Source organism: Dromiciops gliroides, chromosome 6, assembly GCF_019393635.1.
Source record: "Dromiciops gliroides isolate mDroGli1 chromosome 6, mDroGli1.pri, whole genome shotgun sequence".
Taxonomy (NCBI): Eukaryota; Metazoa; Chordata; class Mammalia; order Microbiotheria; family Microbiotheriidae; genus Dromiciops; species Dromiciops gliroides.
Window position 1 is genome coordinate 16,806,382 of NC_057866.1, and position 22,042 is coordinate 16,828,423.

Genomic DNA, 22,042 nt, shown 5'->3' on the forward strand with positions numbered 1-22,042 from the left:
CCCCCATTGTGCAGATGAGAAAACTGAGGTTAGAAAGGGTTTGTTAATTACTGTCAGCATCACACACCCAATTCTCTATATATCTATGTGGTAATTTAAGGCATTCAAAGTATTTTCATACATTATTTCATGTAAGACTCATAACAACTATTTGAGATACCATGGGTATTATTATCCCTATTTTAACCATTGATGCAAAGTCATTCAACTTGCCTTTGATGACATAGTTGGTGCAGAGGCAGTGTTTGAATCCACATCTTCCAGGGTCTAAAGTAAGTATTACATCCAGTATGCCATGCAGAGTAAGCACAAGGCTTGCTGGGATGCCTCTCCTTCCAGAGGTTACATACCATGAGTGATGAACCACAAATTCCCTATTCCCCTAACCCAGCATTCAAAGAAATCTTGGCATCAGACACAGTTAGATGATTACCTAGAGGATGCAAATCAGATGCCAGTCCCTCCTATAGATATTCCAGGAGAGAGAACAGGCCATATAATTGACTGATCAGTGATTGCAGCTGGGTTTATCTACATAGCCTCATCCCTTCTCCCCTGTGGGAAAAGGGGCCTTGGTTCACCAAAGGTGTGGCCACTGAGCCTCCTCATAGGTAGATCCCATTGGTTCTTCCAAAAGCTACAAACAAATCATCTTCCAGTCCCCACTCCTATCTCCCACAGACATGAAATCATATCAAAATAGAGTTGCCTGTCCTCCTCCATGAAGATAGTGTTTCCACAAAAATTAGGTGATTAGGACTTTAACCAGGTAAACAACACCACTAATTTTTTCTGGAAGTTCACAAAGCTAGTTCATTTCCACCTATGTGGGTGCACTGACAAGACCTTTCTTTTTCAACTTTCATTGGTTCCCAGGGCTCTGTATCCAAATCTAGGTAAATAGATATTCAATTCTCTTGCTTCGTGCATGTACTCCCATCTTCTTAGTCCCAATCTCACTTCTCTCTTCAAGCAGAGGGCGGATAAGCATTTTGTGGCATGTTGTTGAATCTATTTTTTATATTTCATTTTCTCAAGTACCAATTTTTAACATTCCTTTTTTTAAAATTTTGAGTTGTGAATTCTTTCCCTCACTTCCTCCCATTTCCCCTTCTTGAGAAGGTCACCAATAGGATATTGGTTATACATGTACAGTCAGGTAAAGCATTTCCATATTGGTCGTGTTATAAAAGAAAACAAAGAGAAAAAAAGAAAAAGAAAGTTATTAAAAAGTATGTTTCAACTCTCAACCTTCCTCTAACCCAAGCCCTCCCCTTCCCTCACTGGAGACTCACTGCCACAGGAGCAGCACAGAGCCACGGCCAAAAATGCCAGCTTGGAGAAGGACTACATCAAGAGCTTCAAGAATAAGGGCTGAGATGTGGAAGATTATAAATTTCTGGAGATCATGAAGTGAGTTTCTGGAAATTGTGAAGTACAAAAGAACAGCTGGACTATGAGAAGACACTGAAATGAAGTAACAATTGAACTCCATAAGAAAAAAAGAGATGAACATTTATTGGGGGAAAAAATAAATATTCCTCAAGAAGAAAGCTTAGAAGATTCTGATATTGATGCTGATCTTAAAGCACAAAATGTAACACTAGAAGCTATATTGCAGAATGCCACAGGTGATAACATGATGGTCCAGTTGGACAATGTCCAAGATGCAAGAAAACTATTATTCAGTGACAGAAATACACCAATTGATGACTTAATAAAATCTGGAATTTTACCAATTCTAGTCAAATATCTAGAAAAAGATAATTCTTCATTACAATTTAAAGTTGCATGGTCACTGACTAACATAGCATTAGGAACTTCTGAACAGACTCAAGCAGTGGTAGAGTCTAATGTAGTACCTCTTTTTTTTGAGGCTCAGAATGTTTGTGAGCAAGCAGTGTGGACCTTAGAAATATTATAGGTGATGGTCCTCAATGCAGAGATAATGTGATTATCACTGGAAGTTTTAAACCTCTTCTGTCCTCTATCAATGCCTCCATTCCCATCACCTTCCTAAGGAAAGTCCCATGGGTCATAGTGAATCTCTGCAGGAATAAGGATCCCCCACCACCTATGAATGCAGCACAGGAGATTCTACCAGCATTATTTGTCCTCATATACCATACAGATATAAATACTCTTGTGTACAATGTTTGGACTTTGTCTTACCTAACTGATGGAGGTAATGAACAGATTCAAATGGTGATTGATTCAGGAGTTGTACCATCTCTTGTGCCTCTTCTGAGCAGTAAGGAAGTTAAAGTTCAAACAAAAGCTCTGAGATCAATAGGCAACATAGTGATGAGCAGACAAGTTGTTCTCAACTATGATATTCTTTCACACTTCCCAAATCTCTTGTCTCGCCCAAAAGAGAAGATAAATAAGAAAGCAGTTTGGTTCCTCTCCAGTATAACAGCAGAAAGCCAGCAACAAGTACAAGCTGTAATAGATACTGGATTAATCCCTATGAGCATACTCCAGCTGGATAAGAGGGACTTTGGAAACCAAAAAGAAGCTGCTTGGGTGATCAGCAACTTGACAGGAAGTTGGTGAAAAGATCAGATTGAATACCTTGTATAGCAGAATGCAATACCACCATTCTGTAACTTACTGTCAGTAAGAGACTCTCAGGTGGTTCAGGTCATTCTAGATGGTCTGGAAAACAGTCTGATGATGGCTGATGATGAATCCAGCACAATAGTTGAAATACTAGAAGAATGTGGAGGTTTGGAGAAAATTGAAGCATTACAACAACATGAAAATGAGGCTATTTCTAAATTAGCATTTGAGAGCATAGATCAGTATGACTCTGGTAATGATATTGATGAAGATCCTAGCCTCATTCCCAAAGCAACACAAGGAGGCACTTACAATCTTGACCCAACGGCCAACCTTCAAACAAAAGAATTTAATTTTTAAATTCCCTAGAGGGCAGCTTCTCTCCCCAATCAATTTGAAGCACCAACAGATGGCTACCAAAGGACAAAAACAAACATCAAAAAGCTCCCAAATATACACACCTCCTCTTCATTTTGATGCTCTTTAAAACAAGTCATATATTGGTCACTTTGCAGTTGCCAAAAGTCACTCTCACATGGACTATAAATGCATATGCATGATTTCCTAAACTTTTCTAGAGTTTTCAACATCCCAGGTCTCCTATTTTCTCCTTTTTCTTTGTTCCATGTGCTGACAGCGCCGCCTGCAGATTTGTTAGAGAAATTTCATAGCAGTGGCACATAGGCTTTCCACACAGCATTTCTTTGGGAAATGATGTACTGTGGATGAAGCCACTTGGGTATGATGGGTGAGTATATTCTGGAAGCTATCACAAAAATAGATTTGTTGCCATTGTTTCTGGGTGTGATTTCCCAATGTATTGATGTAAATGGTTAGAAAAATCTAAACTAATTTATTGATCAGATGTGGGCTGTATTCACTATGATGAAGATAAGGACAGATGCCATCAGAGCTTTGTGGATCAGCTGGGGTTTTCTTCAATGATGAACAACACATAGCAGGTGTGCATTCATTAAAAGTCTATATCTTCCAAGGTGGAGACACTTTAAGGAATGAGTTTTGTCTTCTATCTTAAATGGATACAAACACATGTTTTAACTGCAAAATTTGTACTTGCTAGAGAACCTGTTCTAATATAATGGCTTGGCATCTGCTTATTTATAGATTTCATAAATTTTAGAATCAATTTCTCTTTAAGGTGGTTCAGATTTTTCAACTCTTGTGCATATAGCATTGAATTGAAGTTCACTGTGCTTTTGTTTTCTTTCCCCAAATGATGAGTTTTAAAAAGCTTAATATGGTAACTGCATCCTACTCACACAAAGTCTAAAATCTTAAAACTGTGTGGTGTTCACTAAAAGTAGGTATAACAAAGACAAAGCAATTTAAGATCAAAAACTGGTGAAATTGAAAAGTCCAAATCCACCAGATACTATGTGAATTAAACTCCTTTCCCCTTTCCAACTTGATTTCTAATGATCCTGCCACATATACTGACAGTTATCCTGTTGATTTTGCATGCACTGATATGGCAGTGAGGTTAAAATGAACATTTTTCTCGCTATTGTGAAGATTCCAGTGTGGTGGTTTGGGTTTTGGGGTGGTTTTTTTGCACTGAAAGTGTAGACAACAGACAAGTAAACATTATAGAATCAAGTAAGGCAGATAAATCTATGCAGTTACTTGATTCTCTTTGTTGTGACCTTATCAGATTTGGGTTGAAACCATGCCATTTAATAAAGGAAACAGAATATATTGCTGCACTTGTAAGTTTTCAGAAGTGTTTAAAAATTGCATTGTTGGGGACAGCTAGATGGCACAATGGATAAAGCACTGGCCCTGGATTCAGGAGAACCTGAGTTCAAATGCATCCTCAGACACCTGACACTTACTAGCTGTGTGACCCTGGGCAAGTCACCTAACCCTCATTGCCCTACTTCCAAAAAGTGTATGTGGAAAAAATGCATTGTTTTTATTTTTTAAACCATCAGTTAAAATAAACTAAAACGTTCTTTCAAAAGAGGCATCTAAATGTGTTCCTAATTTAGTATATGTGCTTAACTTATAAAACCTATAACCTATAAAAACCTATAAACCTATAAAAAGCTGCTATCAAATACTAAAAAAAAGTATGCTTCAATCTGCATTCAGACTGTATCAGTTCTTTCTCTAGAGGTATATAGCATTTTTAATCATAAGTCCTTTGGAATTATCTTGGATGATTGTGTTGTTGTGAAAAGCTAAATTATACACACTTGAGCATTGTTTACAATGTTGCTGTTATTATGTACAGTGTTCTGGTTCTCCTCATTTCACTGTGCATCAGTTCATGTCTGTGTTTCCAGATTTTTTTGATAGCATCCTGCTCAACATTTTTTTTTATAGCACAATAGTATTCCATCTTAATCTTATACCACAACTTGTTCAGCTATTTCCCAATTCATGGACATCTACTCAATTTACAATTCCTAGCCACAACAAAAAGAGCTGCTATAAATATTCTTGTATATATGGGCCCTTTTCCCTTTTGCTGTTTTTTTTCTCTTTGGACTATATAAACCTAGCAGTGGCATTGCTGAGTCAAAGGGTATTAATGGAGAAGAGTCCCAAATGGCTCTCCAGAATGGTTGCATCAGTTCACAACTCCACCAACAATGGAGGTCTCAATTTTCCCACATCCCCTCCAGTATTTTCCTTTTTTGTCATTTTAGCCAACTTGATAGGTATGGGGTGGTACCTCAGAGGTCTTTTAATTTGCATATCTCTAGTCAATAGTGATTGAGAGCATTTTTATGTAACTTTTGATAACTTTGCTTCATCTGAAAACTATTCATATCCTTTGACTACTAATTCAGGAACAACTTGTATTCTTAAAAATTTGACTCAATTCTTTACATATTTGGAAAATGAGACATTTATCAGAGAAACTTGATATAAAAATGTTTTTTCACACTTTTGATGGCTAAATGTCTATTCCCTCCATACTCTTTCCCCTGTTTATCCTTCTCTCTTTTACCTTTCATCCTATACAGCCTTAAAAGTGTTTTGCTTCTAAGTTCCCTAATAAGCCATCCTTTTTAATAGCTACCCTATCTCTTATCTCCTTAAACTCCTACCTTCTTCTAGGGTAAGATAGATTTTAATAACCAACTGAATGTATATGTTATTCTCTCTTTGAGCCAATTCCAGTGAGAGTAAAGTTCAAGGCTAACTCCCTCATCTTCCACTCCACTGTGAAAGCTTTCATGCCTTTTTTTTTTTTTTTGGTGAGGCAGTTGGGGTTAAGTGACCTGCCCAGAGTCACACAGCTAGTAAGCGTCAAGTGTCTGAGGTCAGATTTGAACTCAGGACCTCCTGAATCCAAGGCCAGTGCTTTATCCACTGCACCACCTAGCTGTCCCTCATGCCTTTTTTATTTGAGATAATAATTTATTCATTCTCCCAGTGCTGTTCTCTTTTTCATCCATTAAGTTTACTTTTTTAGATGTCATCATATCTTATTCAATTCACATCCATGCCCTCTGTCTCTTTATATTCCTCCTAACTGCCTCAAATCACAAAGTTCTTAGGAGGTGCAAATATAATCCTACCATGTAGTAATATAACTCTCTTATGAGAGTTTATGTTTATCTATTTATACCTCTCTTGAGTCTTGGATTTGAAAGTAAAGTTTTCTATTCAACTCTGGTCTTTTCATCAGGAATACTTGAAGGTTCCAATTTCATTAAATATCCATTTTTCCTCTCAAGAATTAACCTTAGTTTTTCTGGGTAAATGATTCATCACTGTAATCCAATCTTCTTTGTCCACTGGAATATCATATCCTAAGGTAATAGCTGCTAACTCTTATCTTATCCTGAATGTGATTTCCTCAATATTTAAATTGCTTCTTTCTGCCTGTAATATTTTCTTCTTGATGTGAAAGCTCTTGAATTTGGCTATAATATTCCTGGTAGTTATCATTTGGGGATCTCTTTCAGGTTGTGATCAATGAATTCTTTTTTTTTTTTTTTTGGCAGGGCAATGGGGGTTAAGTGACTTGCCCAGGGTCACACAGCTAGTAAGTGTCAAATGTCTGAGGTCGGATTTGAACTCAGGTACTCCTGAATCCAGGGCCAGTGCTTTATATACTGTGCCACCTAGCTGTCCCCCGCCCCCCGTGATCAATGAATTCTTTTAATTTATATTTTACTCTCTGGTTCTAGGATATCAGGGCAGTTTTACTTGATAAATTCTTTTTTTTAATTAATAAAGTATTTTATTTTTTTCTGTTACATGTAAAGATAGTTCTCAACTTTTGTTTATACAAGCTTTACAATTTCAGATTTTTCTCCCTCCCTCCCCTCCCCTAGACAGCAGGTAATCTGATATAGGTTATATATATATATATATATATATATATATATATATATATATACACATAAGAACATTAATCCTATTTCTGCATTAGTCATGTTATAAGAGAAAAAATCAGAGCAACGATGAAAAACCTCAAAATAGAAAAATACAACAGCATACTTGATAAATTCTTGAGAGATGAAATTTAGGCTCTTTTTTTAATCATGTTTTTCATGTAGTCCAATAAGTCAATTTACATCTCCTTGATCTATTTTCCTTGTCAGTTGTTTTTTCCAAAGAGATATTTCACATTTTCTTCTATTTTTCTTTTTTATTTTGTTTGGTTATTTTTTCTGTCTCATGAAGTCATTAGCTTCCACTTGCCCAATTCTAATTTTTAAAGAATTATGTTCTTCAATGAGCTATTGTACCTCCTTTTCCATTTGGCCAATTCTACTTTTTGAGGAGTCCTTTCCTTCAGTGAATTCTTGTATAGCTTTTTCTATTTATCCACTTCTGCTTTTTAAGTTCTTTTCTTGAGTAGATTTTTGTGCCTCTCTTACAATTTGGCCTATTTTTTATAGTGTTATTTTCTTCAGTAATTTTTTGCCTCCTTTACCAAGGTGTTGACTCTTCTTTGTGATTTTCTTGCATCACTCTCATTTCTTTTCCAAATTTTTCCTGTCTCTTGTATTAGGTTTTTTAAAATTCTTTTTGAGCTCTTCCAGGAATTCTTTTTGGGCCTGAAATTAATTCACATGTTTTTTCAGGCTTTGGATTGTGAGATTTAAAATTGGATATAAGATCATTAAACTTCCCCTTTAACTTTTCCCCTTGTATATCTCCCAGACCAGTAAGAAAAGAAGCCGGGGGCAGCTAGATGGCACAGAAAAGCACCGGCCCTGGATTCAGGAGTACCTGAGTTCAAACCCGGCCTCAGACACTTAACACTTACTAGCTGTGTGACCCTGGGCAAGTCACTTAACCCCCATTGCCCCGCAAAAAAAAAAAAAAAAAAAAAAAAAGAAAAGAAGCCTCTGAGCTTTAATCAGATAGGGATTAGCTTTTATTGTTTGGGCAACAAACAGGTGATACTGATTAGGGAAATAGGAAAGTAGAAATACAAATGAATAGTCTTAGATCTAAGCTTAGTCTATATTCTTTACGAAACTCACCAAATCCCAAAACTGCCTCTCAGACTGAGAACCAGAGTCAAACGTGTGCCGCCACAGAGAACCAGAGCCGATCACCAGAACGCGCCATCACCGCTAAACTCAGAAGCCAGAGTGTGCGAGCTGAGCCAGAACTTCCATTTTACTACTCAGTTTTAAGCTGATGTCCCGGAAGTATGGCATGCTTGGCCATGCTCTCCCGGGCAGCAACAGGCACATGGCTGTTCGTCCTGGTCTCCTCCCCAAAAGGGCAGTCCTTCAAAAACCATTTCAGTAGTATGCATTCAATTCTTAAATTTCAGTTAAAACTTCCATTTTTTACCATAGGATGTAGCAATTTGACTGTGTTGTCTTCGTCTGAGTTTGTGTTTTGATCCATAGTAACTTTCTATGTTTGGGGGTTTTTGTTATTTGCTTATTTTTCTAGCTGATTTCTTGACCTTTGTATGATCTAAGGAAGGGATATGTTCACTACTCTCCTACCCTCTGCTCTGGACTGTGAATGACCACAAATATTCTTTCCCCCTGGAACTATGACTACAGTCCCCACTCCCTTGTGGTTGCAAACTCTGGTGTGATAGTGTTCCTCCTTGCCCCAGAACTGTGACCTAGGACTTAGACCTGGATCCACATGGACAATGCAACAGAATCCTGTACCCAGTGCCAGCAAAAGGAACTCTGTAGTTTCCTTCTGTCTAGCTGTCAACCCGCTTTTTGTCTGTAGGCTGAGAACTCTGAAAGCTGCATCTGCTGACTCAGTTGTCCCCAAGGCCTGGTATTCAATTGGTGAAATGTGGTCTGCTGCCATCTTCCCAGGGTCTTTCCTGCTGGGGGGAGAGGGGGGTGGGGGGACTTCACACTCACCTAGTGTCACAAACCTTTCCTACTGACCTTCTAAGTTATCTTTGGCTGGAAAACTGTTTCAATATGATTTTTTGTTGGTTCTCCCACTTCAAAATTTTTGAAGCATTATTATAAAGTTGTTTGGAAGGGAATTTGGGAGATATCAGGTAAGTCCTTGCCTTTTCCCTACCATCTTGGAGTGGAGGGGGCACTGTCTCAACTCTTAGGTTATTTGTGGAGCTAATTGCAAAGCTACTGGGGGGGAGGGTATCTTTAAATTTTTAGTTCTTCCAAAGTGGTATTATCTAAGGAGAGATGTATTATTTACTACTCACCAGTGCTCTACTCTGGTCTGTGAGTGATCACTAATGCTCTTTTTTCCATGGGAATTGTGACCAGGATCCCCACTCCCCTGTGGTTGCAAACTCTGCTATGCTAGTGTTTCTCCTTGCCCTGGAATTGTGACCTAAGACTTTAACCTGGATTTACATATGAACATGCAACAGAGTCCTGCTCCCAGTGCCAGCAAGAGGACCCTGTAATCTCCTTCTGACCAGTTGTTGACGCCCTGTTGTCTATAAACTGAGAGCTCTTGAAGCTGCTGCTGCTGACTCAGATGCCCCCAAGTCCTGCGGCTCACTTGTTGAGGTGTGAACTGCTGCTGTCTTCCCAGGGTGTAGCCTGCTCTGGGCTACACTTCACTGTCAACCTGGTGTGACAAACCTTTTCCACTGAACTTCTGAGTTATGTTGGGCTGGAAAACTTTCAACCTGACCTTTTGTTACTTCTGTGACTCCAGAATTTGTTTTGAAATATTATTTTAAAGTTGTTTGGAAGGGAATTTGGGAGAGATCAAGTGAATCCCTGACTTTTCTCTGCCTCTTGAATCCACTCCACCCTATGGAACTATAGAATCTATTCTTATTACAGTATGCATAATCTGAAGAATTCCCTTGCAACTATAAGATTATGTTGTATTTTCATGCTGATAACAGTCTTCATTGCCTTATTATAAAGGATAATTTTATGCACAGTAATGTATGTCTGAGTTTTGGGAGGCTTTTGTTCACTTATATCCAACTCTTCGTGACCACATTTGGGGTTGGCAAAGATTCTGAAATGATTTACCATTTCCTTCTCCAGCTCATTTTACAGATAATGAACTAAGGCAAATAGGGTTAAGTGACTTGTCCAGGGTCACATAGCTACTAAGTATCTGAGGCCCAATTTGAACTCTGAAGATGATTCTTCCTTACTTCAGGCCCGACACTCTATCTACTGCACTACCTAGCTGTACTCAGAACCTGGCTTTATGAACTAACTTTTCTATGTCCATTAGTTCATCATATTTGTCAATGGAGTTCAGATAGAAACAATCATAGAATGCCATTATCCTATCATTCTTATATATTGAATGGTTTTCAGACTATTGCACAAGTGGATGAAATTAAGGTATTTTTTTTGTAACTGATAAAAATGTTTTAATATATTCACTTGGTAAGCACTTTGAAAGTATCACCAGGAAAACTCCAGTAGCAGAAAAGATAATGTAAATGTTATATATTTCAATGCTCATGTAAATCACATTGCTTCCACTAGATCTCTTTATTTGGGAAAGTTTTCATTCAATATAGTTTGAAGATAATTAATATTTGGTAGGGTGACATATAAAAAGCATTTTTAAATGTGAGTGGAACAATCCAGGCCATTGTAGGCAAGATTTTGGTCAGAAATAATGCCCCAGTGGGTACTGCTGGGTGGTGCCATGGATAAAACACAGGCCCTAGATTCAGGAGGACCCGAGTTCAAATCTGGCCTCAGACACTTGACACTTACTAGCTGTGTGAACCTGGGCAAGTCGCTTAATCCTCATTGCCCCACAAAAAAAATCAAAAAACAAAAAAACAAACAAGAAAAAGACATAATGCCCTAATTTCAGCATATTTAAATTGTTGATTTCTAAAGGTAGGGTCTGTATTTGCAGTTTAGGGATTGACTTTTCATTAAAGATGCCAAACTTCTAGTATATATCTGGCCACCTGCTTGTGTCCATTTAGGTTCAATAGGTTCTTAAGTTTTGCATTGCAATCTGAAGGGATATGATGCACAATTTCTTCTGTTTCCCTATATAATCTGCATTGATCAATGAGTCCAGACTAGTTAAGGATAGCATTTCTTTAATTTCTGGCATTGATAATAGTCTTGAATAATATAATAAAACTCCTTTCTAAAAACAAATCACCATGATTCAGATAATTGTTAACTTTTCCCGGCACAAGTCATGTGAATACTGCACACAAAAAACCTTTTAGTCCCATTTTGGAACTAAGCTAATCCATAGGCTTTATCCAAAGGCAAATCATGTTTGATTATCCTTGGCAAATCCAGGCTCATCTATCTATTTTAAGTTTTTTCTTGTGTTTCCTAAGGTGGTGTCAGTAGGTCCAAAATGTAGATTTAAACATTATGGTCATTGTTACAATTATTAATGGCAACAGAGATTATTTTCTTTTGGGTAACCACAGATCCAACTAAGAATACCACATAACATTTTGTGTGACTTTGGGCAAATTACTGAATGTCTCAGTTTCTTCATCTACAAAATACAATGGTGCTCAGTTGCCTCTCAGCCTCCTTGCAGCCATAAATCTGTGATCTTATATTTCTATGCATGACCTCAGAAGGAAGAACTTAGAACAATAAATTGAAATTGAAAAGAGGCACATCTATAATTTTAACCCTACCTAAACTGTCTCCTAATTATTTTTGCATAGATTTATACATATATATCTTATCCCTTCTGATAAAAATGTAAGTTCCTTGAAAGAACATGTCTCACTTGATCTTTTGTGTTCACTGGTACCTAGCAATGTGCCTGACATACAGCAATTGCCTCATAAATGAGTGTTGCTTGCTTGCTTGATATAGGTTTGATGTAACAAAAGGCATCCTGACAATCATAGCGACTACTGAACATTCAATACAATTCACTTCTTAATTCATCTGAACCTTGTTCTCTAATAAATTCTGTGGATGTTCATTTGTGGTTTGCTCTCTTTCTTACATTCAGTTATTTTAAATTTCTTTGGTTAATTTCTTTGGTTTTGGTTAATTTATTGGGTTTTTACATTTTGTAGCTAATTATCCATTTTTTCTGGGGTTATGAGAGAGCTAGGTTTGACAGCTGATAATTATTAAATACCTGACCCTGATCAATTCACTTCACCCATGAGCCTCAATTTCTTTATCTGTAAAATGGTGATCAAAATGCTTGGATTAAGAGAAACAGAACCAGAAGAACATTACAAAGACGATCAATTTTCAAAGGCTTAAGAAGTCCAGTGAAGGCAATAGACCAACCACAATTGCAGAAAAATGATGATTGAGCATCATACCTGTCTCCTGAGAGAAGGTGATGGGCTCAAGATGCAGAAGGAGACATATTTTTGGACATGGCCAATACACAAATGTGTTTTGCTTAGATATGCATTTTGTTATGTATTTTATTTATTTATGTATATGTATTTTGTTAGTCTTTTTTTCCATTTGGGAATGAGAGGGAATAAGAAAATATGAATCTTTTAATTTAAAAAATAAATGTTTAGTGGGCAGCTAGGTGGCACAGTGGATAGAGCACTGGCCCTGGAGTCAGGAGGACCTGAGTTCAAATCTGGCCTCAGACACTTGACACTTATTAGCTGTGTGACCTTGGGCAAGTCACTTAACCCCAATTGCCTCACCAAAAAAATAAAAATAAAAAAATAAATGTTTAAAAATACTTTCATTTCTGAATGTATAAGGTAGTCTGGGAATCAAATTAAACCATACATTCAAAGTGTTTGTTAGCCTTAAGGTAATAAACATATACTGCATTAATTATTTCCTATTGATTCTCCTATTTCAGCTGTTTCACCCTGAGGGAAACTCCTCTCTTTATGGATTAGGAATTGATGTAGATTATCATCAGCCCCATTTCATAGTCTTCCCACTTCGTGATATGCAAATAAAGAAACATACAGGATAAATTTGGGCTAATGATAATGATTAATTATATAAATATGTCTAACATATTTATATAAAATATAATAATTATATCATTTATGTTGTTTATAAAATATAATAATTATATATTATATATAAGATATAAATTTGGGTTAATGATAATGAGAGGGAAGGCTCTGAGATTAAGGAGACCTGGGAAAGGCTTCTTGCAGAATATGGGATATTAGCTGACACTTGAAGGAACCCAGAGGAGCCAGAAGGCAGTGATGACAAGGAAGAGCATTCCAGGAAGGCATGGAAGACAGCCTGTGAAAATGCTTAAAGTTGAGAGATGCATTTTCATATGTGAAGAACAATGAAGAGACCAGTTTCACTAAACTGAAGAGTAGATGGAAGAGTGTAATGAAGGTATACAGTGATTGTAAAGGTAGGGGGAGACCAGAAGGTTGGAAAGGATGTTGACTACCAAACAGAAGATTTTCTATTGGATGCTGGAGGTTATAGGGAGCTGCTGGAGGTTATTGAATGGGGGTAGTGGTGTGGATGGTGAGACCTGCACTTTAGGAAGATCAATCTCACAGCTGAATGGAGGATGGATCTAGAAAGTCAATGGTAGACAGGATCTGAACCCAGGTCCTCTGACTCCAGATCTGATGTCTTTTTTCATTGTCCCATTCTGTCACCTTCCTAACAAACTGAAAATTTAGACTTTAGGAATCATCTGATCCAAATGCCTCATTTCCCAGGTGAAGAAGTTGAGAAGTGAAGTAGACCTGTGATGGTCCCCTAATTTGATTTGACCACATCCCTTGGAAGTTGGAATTTTCACTCAAAAAAAAAATCAACCAGCCCCTGTTGAAAAAAGAAATGAGCTTAATCTGGCATGACATCAGACTATAAGCTCCTTGAAGACAGCATCTGAGCTTCACTTTGTCTTGCTACCCCATAATAGATCTTTAAATAAATGTTGGTTGAAAAGATGGCTGAATGAGTGCCTATATCTGGGGCCCACTCCATCTCTATCCAACCAGAATTGCTGAGTGACTTACCCCAGGGTCACCCAGTTTATTCTGTGGCTGAGCTGGGTCTTTAGCCCCAGTCTCCTGATTCCCATTATGGGGCTCTTGCCACTTTTAGGATAAGCCCATTCTTTTTACCACTTCCTACTAGGAAGATATACTGGAACATGGACTCGGGAAGTCCCTGATGGAAAGGAGGGGAGGACAGAAGAGTAAGAGTCCCTCCTCTGGGTCCCTAGGTATCAGTTGTGGTTCCACATCACAAACAAAGAAGATCTGAGTGCCCATTAAGCTTGTCTTTGATTCACTTAGAGAGATCCACTGGGAAAACTTCTGTGCTTCAGCAAACCATTCCCCAAAGTATTCAAAGACACTAAATAACTATGCCAAAGTAGCCAGGGCAACACTATTAATGGACATAAGAGAACTTGTACTATTTAGGGTTCCTAAACTGGGGACACCCTGGACAACATCTAGGAATACTTTGTGATACCCCTAACCACCCTCCATACACCAAAGGTGTCCATTCTCTAAGATCCTCAGGTAATGAAGGGCACCTAAGTTTTTCTTTACCTTCAGCTGAATGAAATTCATCCAGAAAGCAGAGGCATGGAAGAGAAGCAACAGCCAAGGTTTCTCCTTTCCAGAAAAACCTGCTCACTTGGAAAGCTACCAGACCTCATTCCATTGAACTCAAAGCAAAGAGGTGTAAGGAAATAGGTGCATTTCTCTGAGAGGACTGCATGTCCAAGACAGTATTTGGATCAGAGCCTTTTGCTAGATGGCTCATGGAGTCAGAGACATTGGATGGTGGTAAGGAATATGACTTTTTCCCTTCTTTTCATTTAGTTGTCTAGCTAGGAATCATAGTGGGTTTTAAGCTCGACAGGACCTTAGAGATCTACTAGCCCAGATGTTCTTAATCTTTTTTAGTATCACAGACTTCTTTATCAGCCTGGGGAAGCTAATGGATTCCTGACTCCTCAAAATTATGTTTTAATGGATCGAATAAAATAAATAGGAATACAAAAGAAAACTTATATTGAAATAATTGAAATATGAAAAATAGTTCATAGACATTAGGTTAAGAACTGGAGATCTAATCCAACTCTCTTGTTCTATGAAGAGAAATGTGAAGTCTATGGAGAAGTGACTTTTCTGAGTGAATATCTTCCCACTGCAAATCTGGAGTCCTGTCCACTAGACTAAGCTTTTCTGGCATCATCATCTTAGAAGGATCCATCAAATATACAGTGTACTTCTACTTGATCATTTTGAAGGAAAGAATTCATAGATGTCATAAATTAATCAAATTCATTTAAATATTTAAATATATATATAAATTATTGGGCAAACCTAAAAGCTATATAATGCTAGTTGTTGTTGCTGTTATTATTACTTAAGAGGGTGGATATCTTCAAGCTCATCCTCAATCACTCTCTCATTTTACAAAAAAAAGGACACTGAGGTCCAGGACCATTGAGTCTCTTGCCTAAAGTCACAGAGTTGACTCGAGATCAAGCTGGGTCCCAGCTCTTTCCAGATTGCCTTTCTGCAACTTTTGTATGTGTGCTAATCTTGCCTCTTCAAGTTCAGGAAAATCAATGTTATTTATGTCAAGTGACTGGTGTAAAAGAAAGAATCCTTAACTAGGGTTCGGGACCCCTCAGTTCTATAAGCATCTCTGCTTCCAACTTGCTATATCACTTGTCCTTTCTGCACTTCAGATTTTTCATCTGTAAAGTTAGCAAGCTAGACTGGATGTCTAAAATACTCTTCACACAATGCAATTCTTCTTGCATAGTAGGCACTTAATAAATTCTTGTTGACTTGACTTCAGCTGTGATTCATTCCATACTCTGTGTTCCGATGTTCCTTTTAGTACTATCCTCTAGAGCCTAGCTTCTTAAACTGTGGCTTGTAATCCTATATGGGGTCATGTAACTGAATGTGGGGGTTGTGAAAAATTTGGTGACAGTAAAAGATTATGTATACCTATTTTATATACCGATATACCTAGGGTTGCACAAAAATTTCTTGGGTGAAAAGGGGTTATGAGTGGAAAAAGTTTAAGAAGACCTTCTCTATGACCCAATCCTTATGACAGGAACTGCATCTTCTCCTTCTCTGTATCCCATACAGCATCCTCACATGATGGAGGGCATGTAATAAGAATTCATCATATATCTGTGAGGAGTTCAATGGACAACTCTCCATTAGAACTAGCAGATCTTGTAAAAGCTCAAACCTCTGGCTTAACCCGTGTAGACTAGGGGCACCAGTAAACATTAAGTCTAGCTGTCTGGAGGAAGCTAGCAAGCTGAATAGTCTGTCCTGTCTTTACTAAGGAGGAAGCTGTTTCCCTCAGTAAGAAGCTGAGGGTGCTTATTTCTTATTAGGTTGCTAAAAACTTGGTTCTTCTTAGAAGGGTCAAAAACCAGAGAGACCAGTCCATTGTCCAGAAGATAATTAAAGAATTGTTGATCTTATAAAATCATAAAATTATAGATTGAAAACCCTGACGGGACTTTAAAAGTCAACTAGTCGAACCCCTTCACTTACAAATAAGAAAACTCACGTGGAGCTGGTATTTTAATCCACAACCTCTGACTCCTAACAGAGTTCTTTGCTCTGCCATGATTCTTAGGAAGGAATTCAATTCTACATGCTCAGATGAAATGCTAGACATGCCTTTTCATCGTGTGTCATTTTTGCCCACAATCTTCCATAAGCCCTCCACAGAAAAACTGTCCAATGCAGAAAGGACCTTCCCTGGAGTCTTTGTACAATTCCTGGGTACCAGGTCATTGTCTGGCATGTGTTCCCAACCCTCAATGAGTTCTAAATTGATGAACTCTAAGTGTGAAAGGGAAGTATCCCAAAGTTTCCACAGTTCTTTGAAATCACTACTTGCACAGACTCAGAGAATCTTTGTTACACTGAAATTTTCTTCAGATCAGTTCGGTTTAACAAATAATCATCAACCTTACCCAACATGGATATGGATAAACTTGCTACTTTATCATCAGAAAGAATAGGTGGGTTATGAGTTATGAAACCCAAGGGTTTTAGAAGAAATGTTAGGGAGTATAGTGCCTATGTTTTGTATCAAAGCTGAGTGGTGCACTGGATAAAGAGCTAAACCTGGAGTCAGGAGGACTTGGGTACAAATGCAAACAGAGACACTTATTAACCCTATGATCTTAGGCAAGTCACTTAACCTCTATCTGCCTCATTTCTTTCATCTGTAAAATGGGGATAATAATAGCACCTATCACCCAGGGTTTTGTGATGACAAAATGAGATATATGTATAAAATGCTTTGCAAACTTTAAGGTACTAATTTTATTATTAATATAATTATTGTTATGATTATTTTTAAATTAGGACTCTCCTCAAAGGCATTGTGCATATACAAGCAAAGAATGTCCCCTGGTTTGAGGGAACTACTGTTTTATAACTACTGTTCTTGCTATATCTTCCCAGTAAATACCCTTTTGTGAAATCTAATCAATGTCCACTGGCTGGTTAACAATGGAGAACCTAGTGGATGGTGTGGCTCATGAGCAAGATTACTAGAAAGCCCAATCCCTCAGGGCCACTCCTAGAACCTTGAAAAGAGAAGTCAACCAATCTCTGAGAACCCAAACTTCCAGTGTGAGTGGCAATTGGGAGAGGAAGCCCAAAGGGGGTATAGTAACGATTATTCTTCTTCCTCCTCTTCCTGCCCTCCAAACTTCTCCCTTATCCTCTTCCTTCTCCTATTTCTTTCTTCTGTTTCTGCTTTTGTTGCTTCTTCTATGTCTTCACCCTTCTAGGCCTGAGTAGAAGTTTATTGTATTTGTCTTAGAGTCAAGAGAACTAGACTGAAATTCTGCCTCCAGATTTTCCTATTTATTTGATCTTGAACAAAGCACCAAATCTTCTCTGACACTCAGTCTTTTCCTCTGCAAAATGGGAATAGTCTGTATAAAGGTATTATTCTTTTACACATTTTCCTCCTCAGAATGTTCACTTGATTTATTTGAGGCACCAAAGGAATTGTTGCCTTTTTTATAGGTTTTTCCCCTCATTTTAGGTGAATGTTAATCTGGAGATAGAATGAATTAAGGAATGAACCTGTGAAATTCAAAAGATCAAAAGAACCATCTCAAGTGCCCTGACCTACTGGTGATAGGACCTGACAAAACTGTAGCTAGTAGCAGCTGTCATTGACTAGCTTGACCCAATGTAGCATTAAATTGATCTAGAAGCCAATAGACTTTATCCTACAAGATCTATACGACTTGTTTAACTGAGTCAGGGAGCCTGCTAAAGTCCATTGACTATGTCACTCCCAGAAGTTTTCTTAATGGATTTCATTGAAAGCATTCTCTCCATCTACACAGATTACAACCTCACTATAATTTGACACATTCCTTTTGAGTGCTGTAATGGTTGAAAAATGCTATGCTCCTTGGCTAACCTGGTGTTGAGCCTTTCCAGACTTGGGGAGACTGGTATTCAGACAATGAGCACAAACACAGTCTATCACTCAGGCACTTTTCTAGTTCTGACAGGGGATGTTCCCAGAGCTTGTTCTTTACTGGAACATTTTCCCAGAACACAGGATCACAGCATAATGAAATGAGGCAAGTTTGCCCATGCCTAGAATAGGTCATTAACAGAATCCTACTCCATAAATTATAGAACTTTACAGATGGACAATCTTGATGAAAAGTGATAAATCTCTTCAATTTTGGAGACATGTTAACCATATTATGATTGTCTTTAAAATTTTCCATATTTCATTACTGTTGTCTCAGGTTCATAGTCTTAGGACAATTAGAGATTCCATAGTTTTTTATTATATTCCTCTACTTCAAGGAACATCTTAACTTACATAGGCACATAAATGTCTATTTTATTTTTAAAGACAATAAAGATAATGTTATTATATAATATGCAACTTGTTCCAAAGTCTTTTTAATTTTTTCTATACAAGTTATACCCATAATAATTAATAAAGTAATTGGCAAAATAAAATTAGCCTTAAAGAAAATCAGACCTGGAGGAAAACTTGGAACATAGAATGTAGAATGTCAGTGCTCATGTAATGGGTATGGACTAGCGAGTGCCCCATCCTTAGAGTATTTGTGGATTCACTGTTCTTCATGAGTTACACAGAGTAGGCACAATATTTTCTGCCCTCTGCCAATACAAAATATGGTGGCTTACTAAACATATATCTAGGCATGTGTGATAAATTTCTTCTCTCCCCAATTCAGAGTCTGAACAGATGCCTTATGCCTATTTCCTTCTTACATATTGGATAGTAAAGAAAAATCTTTTAGTTGATTGCCAAGCAATAAAAAATCTTTATACTGAGAATTAAGTGTGCATAGAAGAGATTTGAGCAGATAATCCCTCACTCTCTCCCTTTTCAGTGTCCCTTCAGTGTCTTTTCAGTGACAAGGATAGCTAAGTGCTTCTAGGTAAGGCAGAAATAGGAGCATGCTATCTTTCACCCAGCTGCCAGGTGTCCCTGTGTGTATGGTGCCTTTTTTTAGATTCTTATTTCCTCATTTTGGGTGAATGTACATCTAGAGATGGAATAAATTAAGGGATGAATTTATGAAATTCAAAAGATCAAAAGAAAAGTGTCCTGAGCTTCTGGTGACAGTAGCAGACACTACTGTAGCTGGTAGCAGCTGTCATTAACTAGCTTGACCCAGGCTAGCAGGCCATTATAGACCTCATCCTAGAAGATGCTGGCCCAACTGAGTTAGGGAGCTTGCTCAAAGTCCATTGACTATGTCACTCTCAGAAGTAATCTTGCTGGATATGCCAATAAAGAAAAGGACGTCGAGGCCCAGAAGCTACCACTTGACAACTTACATCCTTTAACTGACTTCCTCGGTACCTTTATCAATGAAATTGGACTCAACTCTCCCTAGAGACTTTTCTTATGCATGTTGTTGTGAGGGTGCATGGATATGTCTCTGTGTGTGTAAATGAGAGTGCATGAGGTAGGGCAAGTCCCTGAGTTGAAGGGGAGTATTTTGTACCAACCACTTTAAATTTGAGTCTATGCTCTTCAAAGACTGCATTACACAGAAGGGAGGATGTACCTCTGGGTTTCAGAAGAAGTTTTTGCTAATTTCTAATTTCTATCTTTTCTAAACCTTCTATACTTCTGTAAAGGCAAATTAACATCCACTGGTTAATTAATATTAGGAACATCCCTCAGAATGGGAGCTCATGGGCAATGATGTAAAAAGTCACAATGACTCAGAGTTACCCCCAGAATGCTAGTTAACTGGCCTCTGGAGATTCAACTTGCCTTTTCAAGTGCTGGCTTGGAACAGTGAACACAGTGAGTTTTGCACTGATAATATACACTATTAGACTGCAAATTTCATTCCCTCCATAAACCAAAGGATTTAAGGACACAAAGGTAAAGTTACTTCTGCCAAAGCATCCTTAATAAATGTGGAAAGTTCAAAATTCTCTCAGTCTATGATTCTAGAAACAAAACTGTAAGTTGCTGATATCATTAAGGAAATCCAGTAGTGGAGCTTGACTTTCTGTTTTTCTTTGGTAGGTGACATGTCTTCTCCTGATACTATTCATCTCAACCAATCTGGCCCCACTGAGTTTGTATTCCGAATGCTCACCTCTTCCCCCAAGATCCAGGCCCTCCTCTTCTGCTTCTTCCTTTTTCTCTATATAATGATTCTCTGTGGGAACATGGCCATTATCTGGGCTGTGTATACACACATCTCCCTGCATACCCCCATGTACTTCTTCCTGTCCAACCTGTCCTTCCTGGAGATCTGTTACACCACTACATTGGTACCACTGATGCTCTCCAACATCACTGGGGCAAGAAAGCCCATCCCATTGGCTGGCTGTGCAACCCAGATGTTCTTCTTTGCTACTCTTGGCAGCACTGACTGTTTCCTATTGGCTGTCATGGCATATGACCGCTATGTGGCCATCTGCCATCCCCTACAATACACTCTCATCATGACCCCACAGCTGTGTACCCAGATGGTGGCTGGTTCCCTGGGCCTGGCTCTCTTCCTTTCCCTGCCACTCACATCATTGGTTTTCACCCTGCCCTTTTGTGGACACTTCCTAGAGATCAACCATTTCTTCTGTGATATACCACCTGTACTACACCTGGCCTGTGCTGACACTCGTGTGCCACAGGCTGTCCTCTATGTGATAAGCATCCTTGTACTGACCATCCCCTTCCTGCTCATCTGTGTCTCCTATGTCTTCATTGCCATCACCATCTTGCACATCCCCTCAGCTGAGGGGCGCCAGAGAGCCTTCTCCACCTGCTCTTCCCATCTCACTGTGGTCCTGCTACAATATGGCTGTGGCAGCCTGGTCTACTTTCGACCCCCATCAAACACCACTGCAGATGAGGATTGGCATCTTGCCTTAGTCTACACCTTTGTCACTCCCCTTCTCAACCCCATAATTTATACCTTAAGGAACAAGGATGTCAAAAATGCTCTGAAAAAAGCTATGAGCCAAAAGGCAGCCTCTGAGAATCTGTGAAGGTGGAGGGTAAGAGTCTTATGGTTTCTAAGAAATAGAATATCTAAAAAGCACAACCCCAATAAATCATTTCCCATAATGTATACTTCCTTAGTTTCTTCAGTGTCATAATACCTGCTTAATAAATACTTGTCAACTGACTGATTGATTAGATCCATCTCACCATTGTTTTTGTTTTTTTGATACTCTACTTCTAGGAGAGCAAATATGGATCAAAATACGGTTTTTATGAACTTTTTATATGTTTCTATCTCATTCATAATGATTGCTAATTGCAATTCCAAATATGGAACTATGTCCAAAATGTCACTAAATTGTACATACCCTTTGATACAATGTCAGCACTAGGTTTATGATTCAAACAAATCAAAGAAGGAAGAAAAGAGTAGATAGATAGATAGATAGATAGACAGACAGACAGACAGACAGACAGACAGACAGACAGACAGACAGATAGTAGATAGATAGATAGATAGATAGATAGATAGATAGATAGATAGATAGATAGATAGATAGATAGATAGATAGATAGATGATAGATGATGGATGGATGTGGATGGGTGGGCAGGTGGATGGATGGATGGATGGATGGAT

At 38.2% G+C, this 22,042-nt stretch overlaps 1 protein-coding gene and 1 pseudogene across 1 annotated transcript; both read left to right on the forward strand.

Moving 5' to 3' along the window:
• Positions 1-1,327: 1,327 nt before the first annotated feature.
• On the forward strand, positions 1,328-2,922 carry LOC122732734 (annotated as a pseudogene).
• Positions 2,923-14,685: 11,763 nt separating this feature from the next.
• Positions 14,686-21,448, forward strand: LOC122732922 (olfactory receptor 10Q1-like). The gene is made up of 2 exons (XM_043973352.1): positions 14,686-14,710; positions 20,481-21,448. The coding sequence occupies exons 1-2, from the start codon at positions 14,686-14,688 to the stop codon at positions 21,446-21,448; spliced, it is 993 nt and encodes a 330-aa protein (XP_043829287.1).
• The last annotated feature ends 594 nt before the right edge of the window (positions 21,449-22,042 follow it).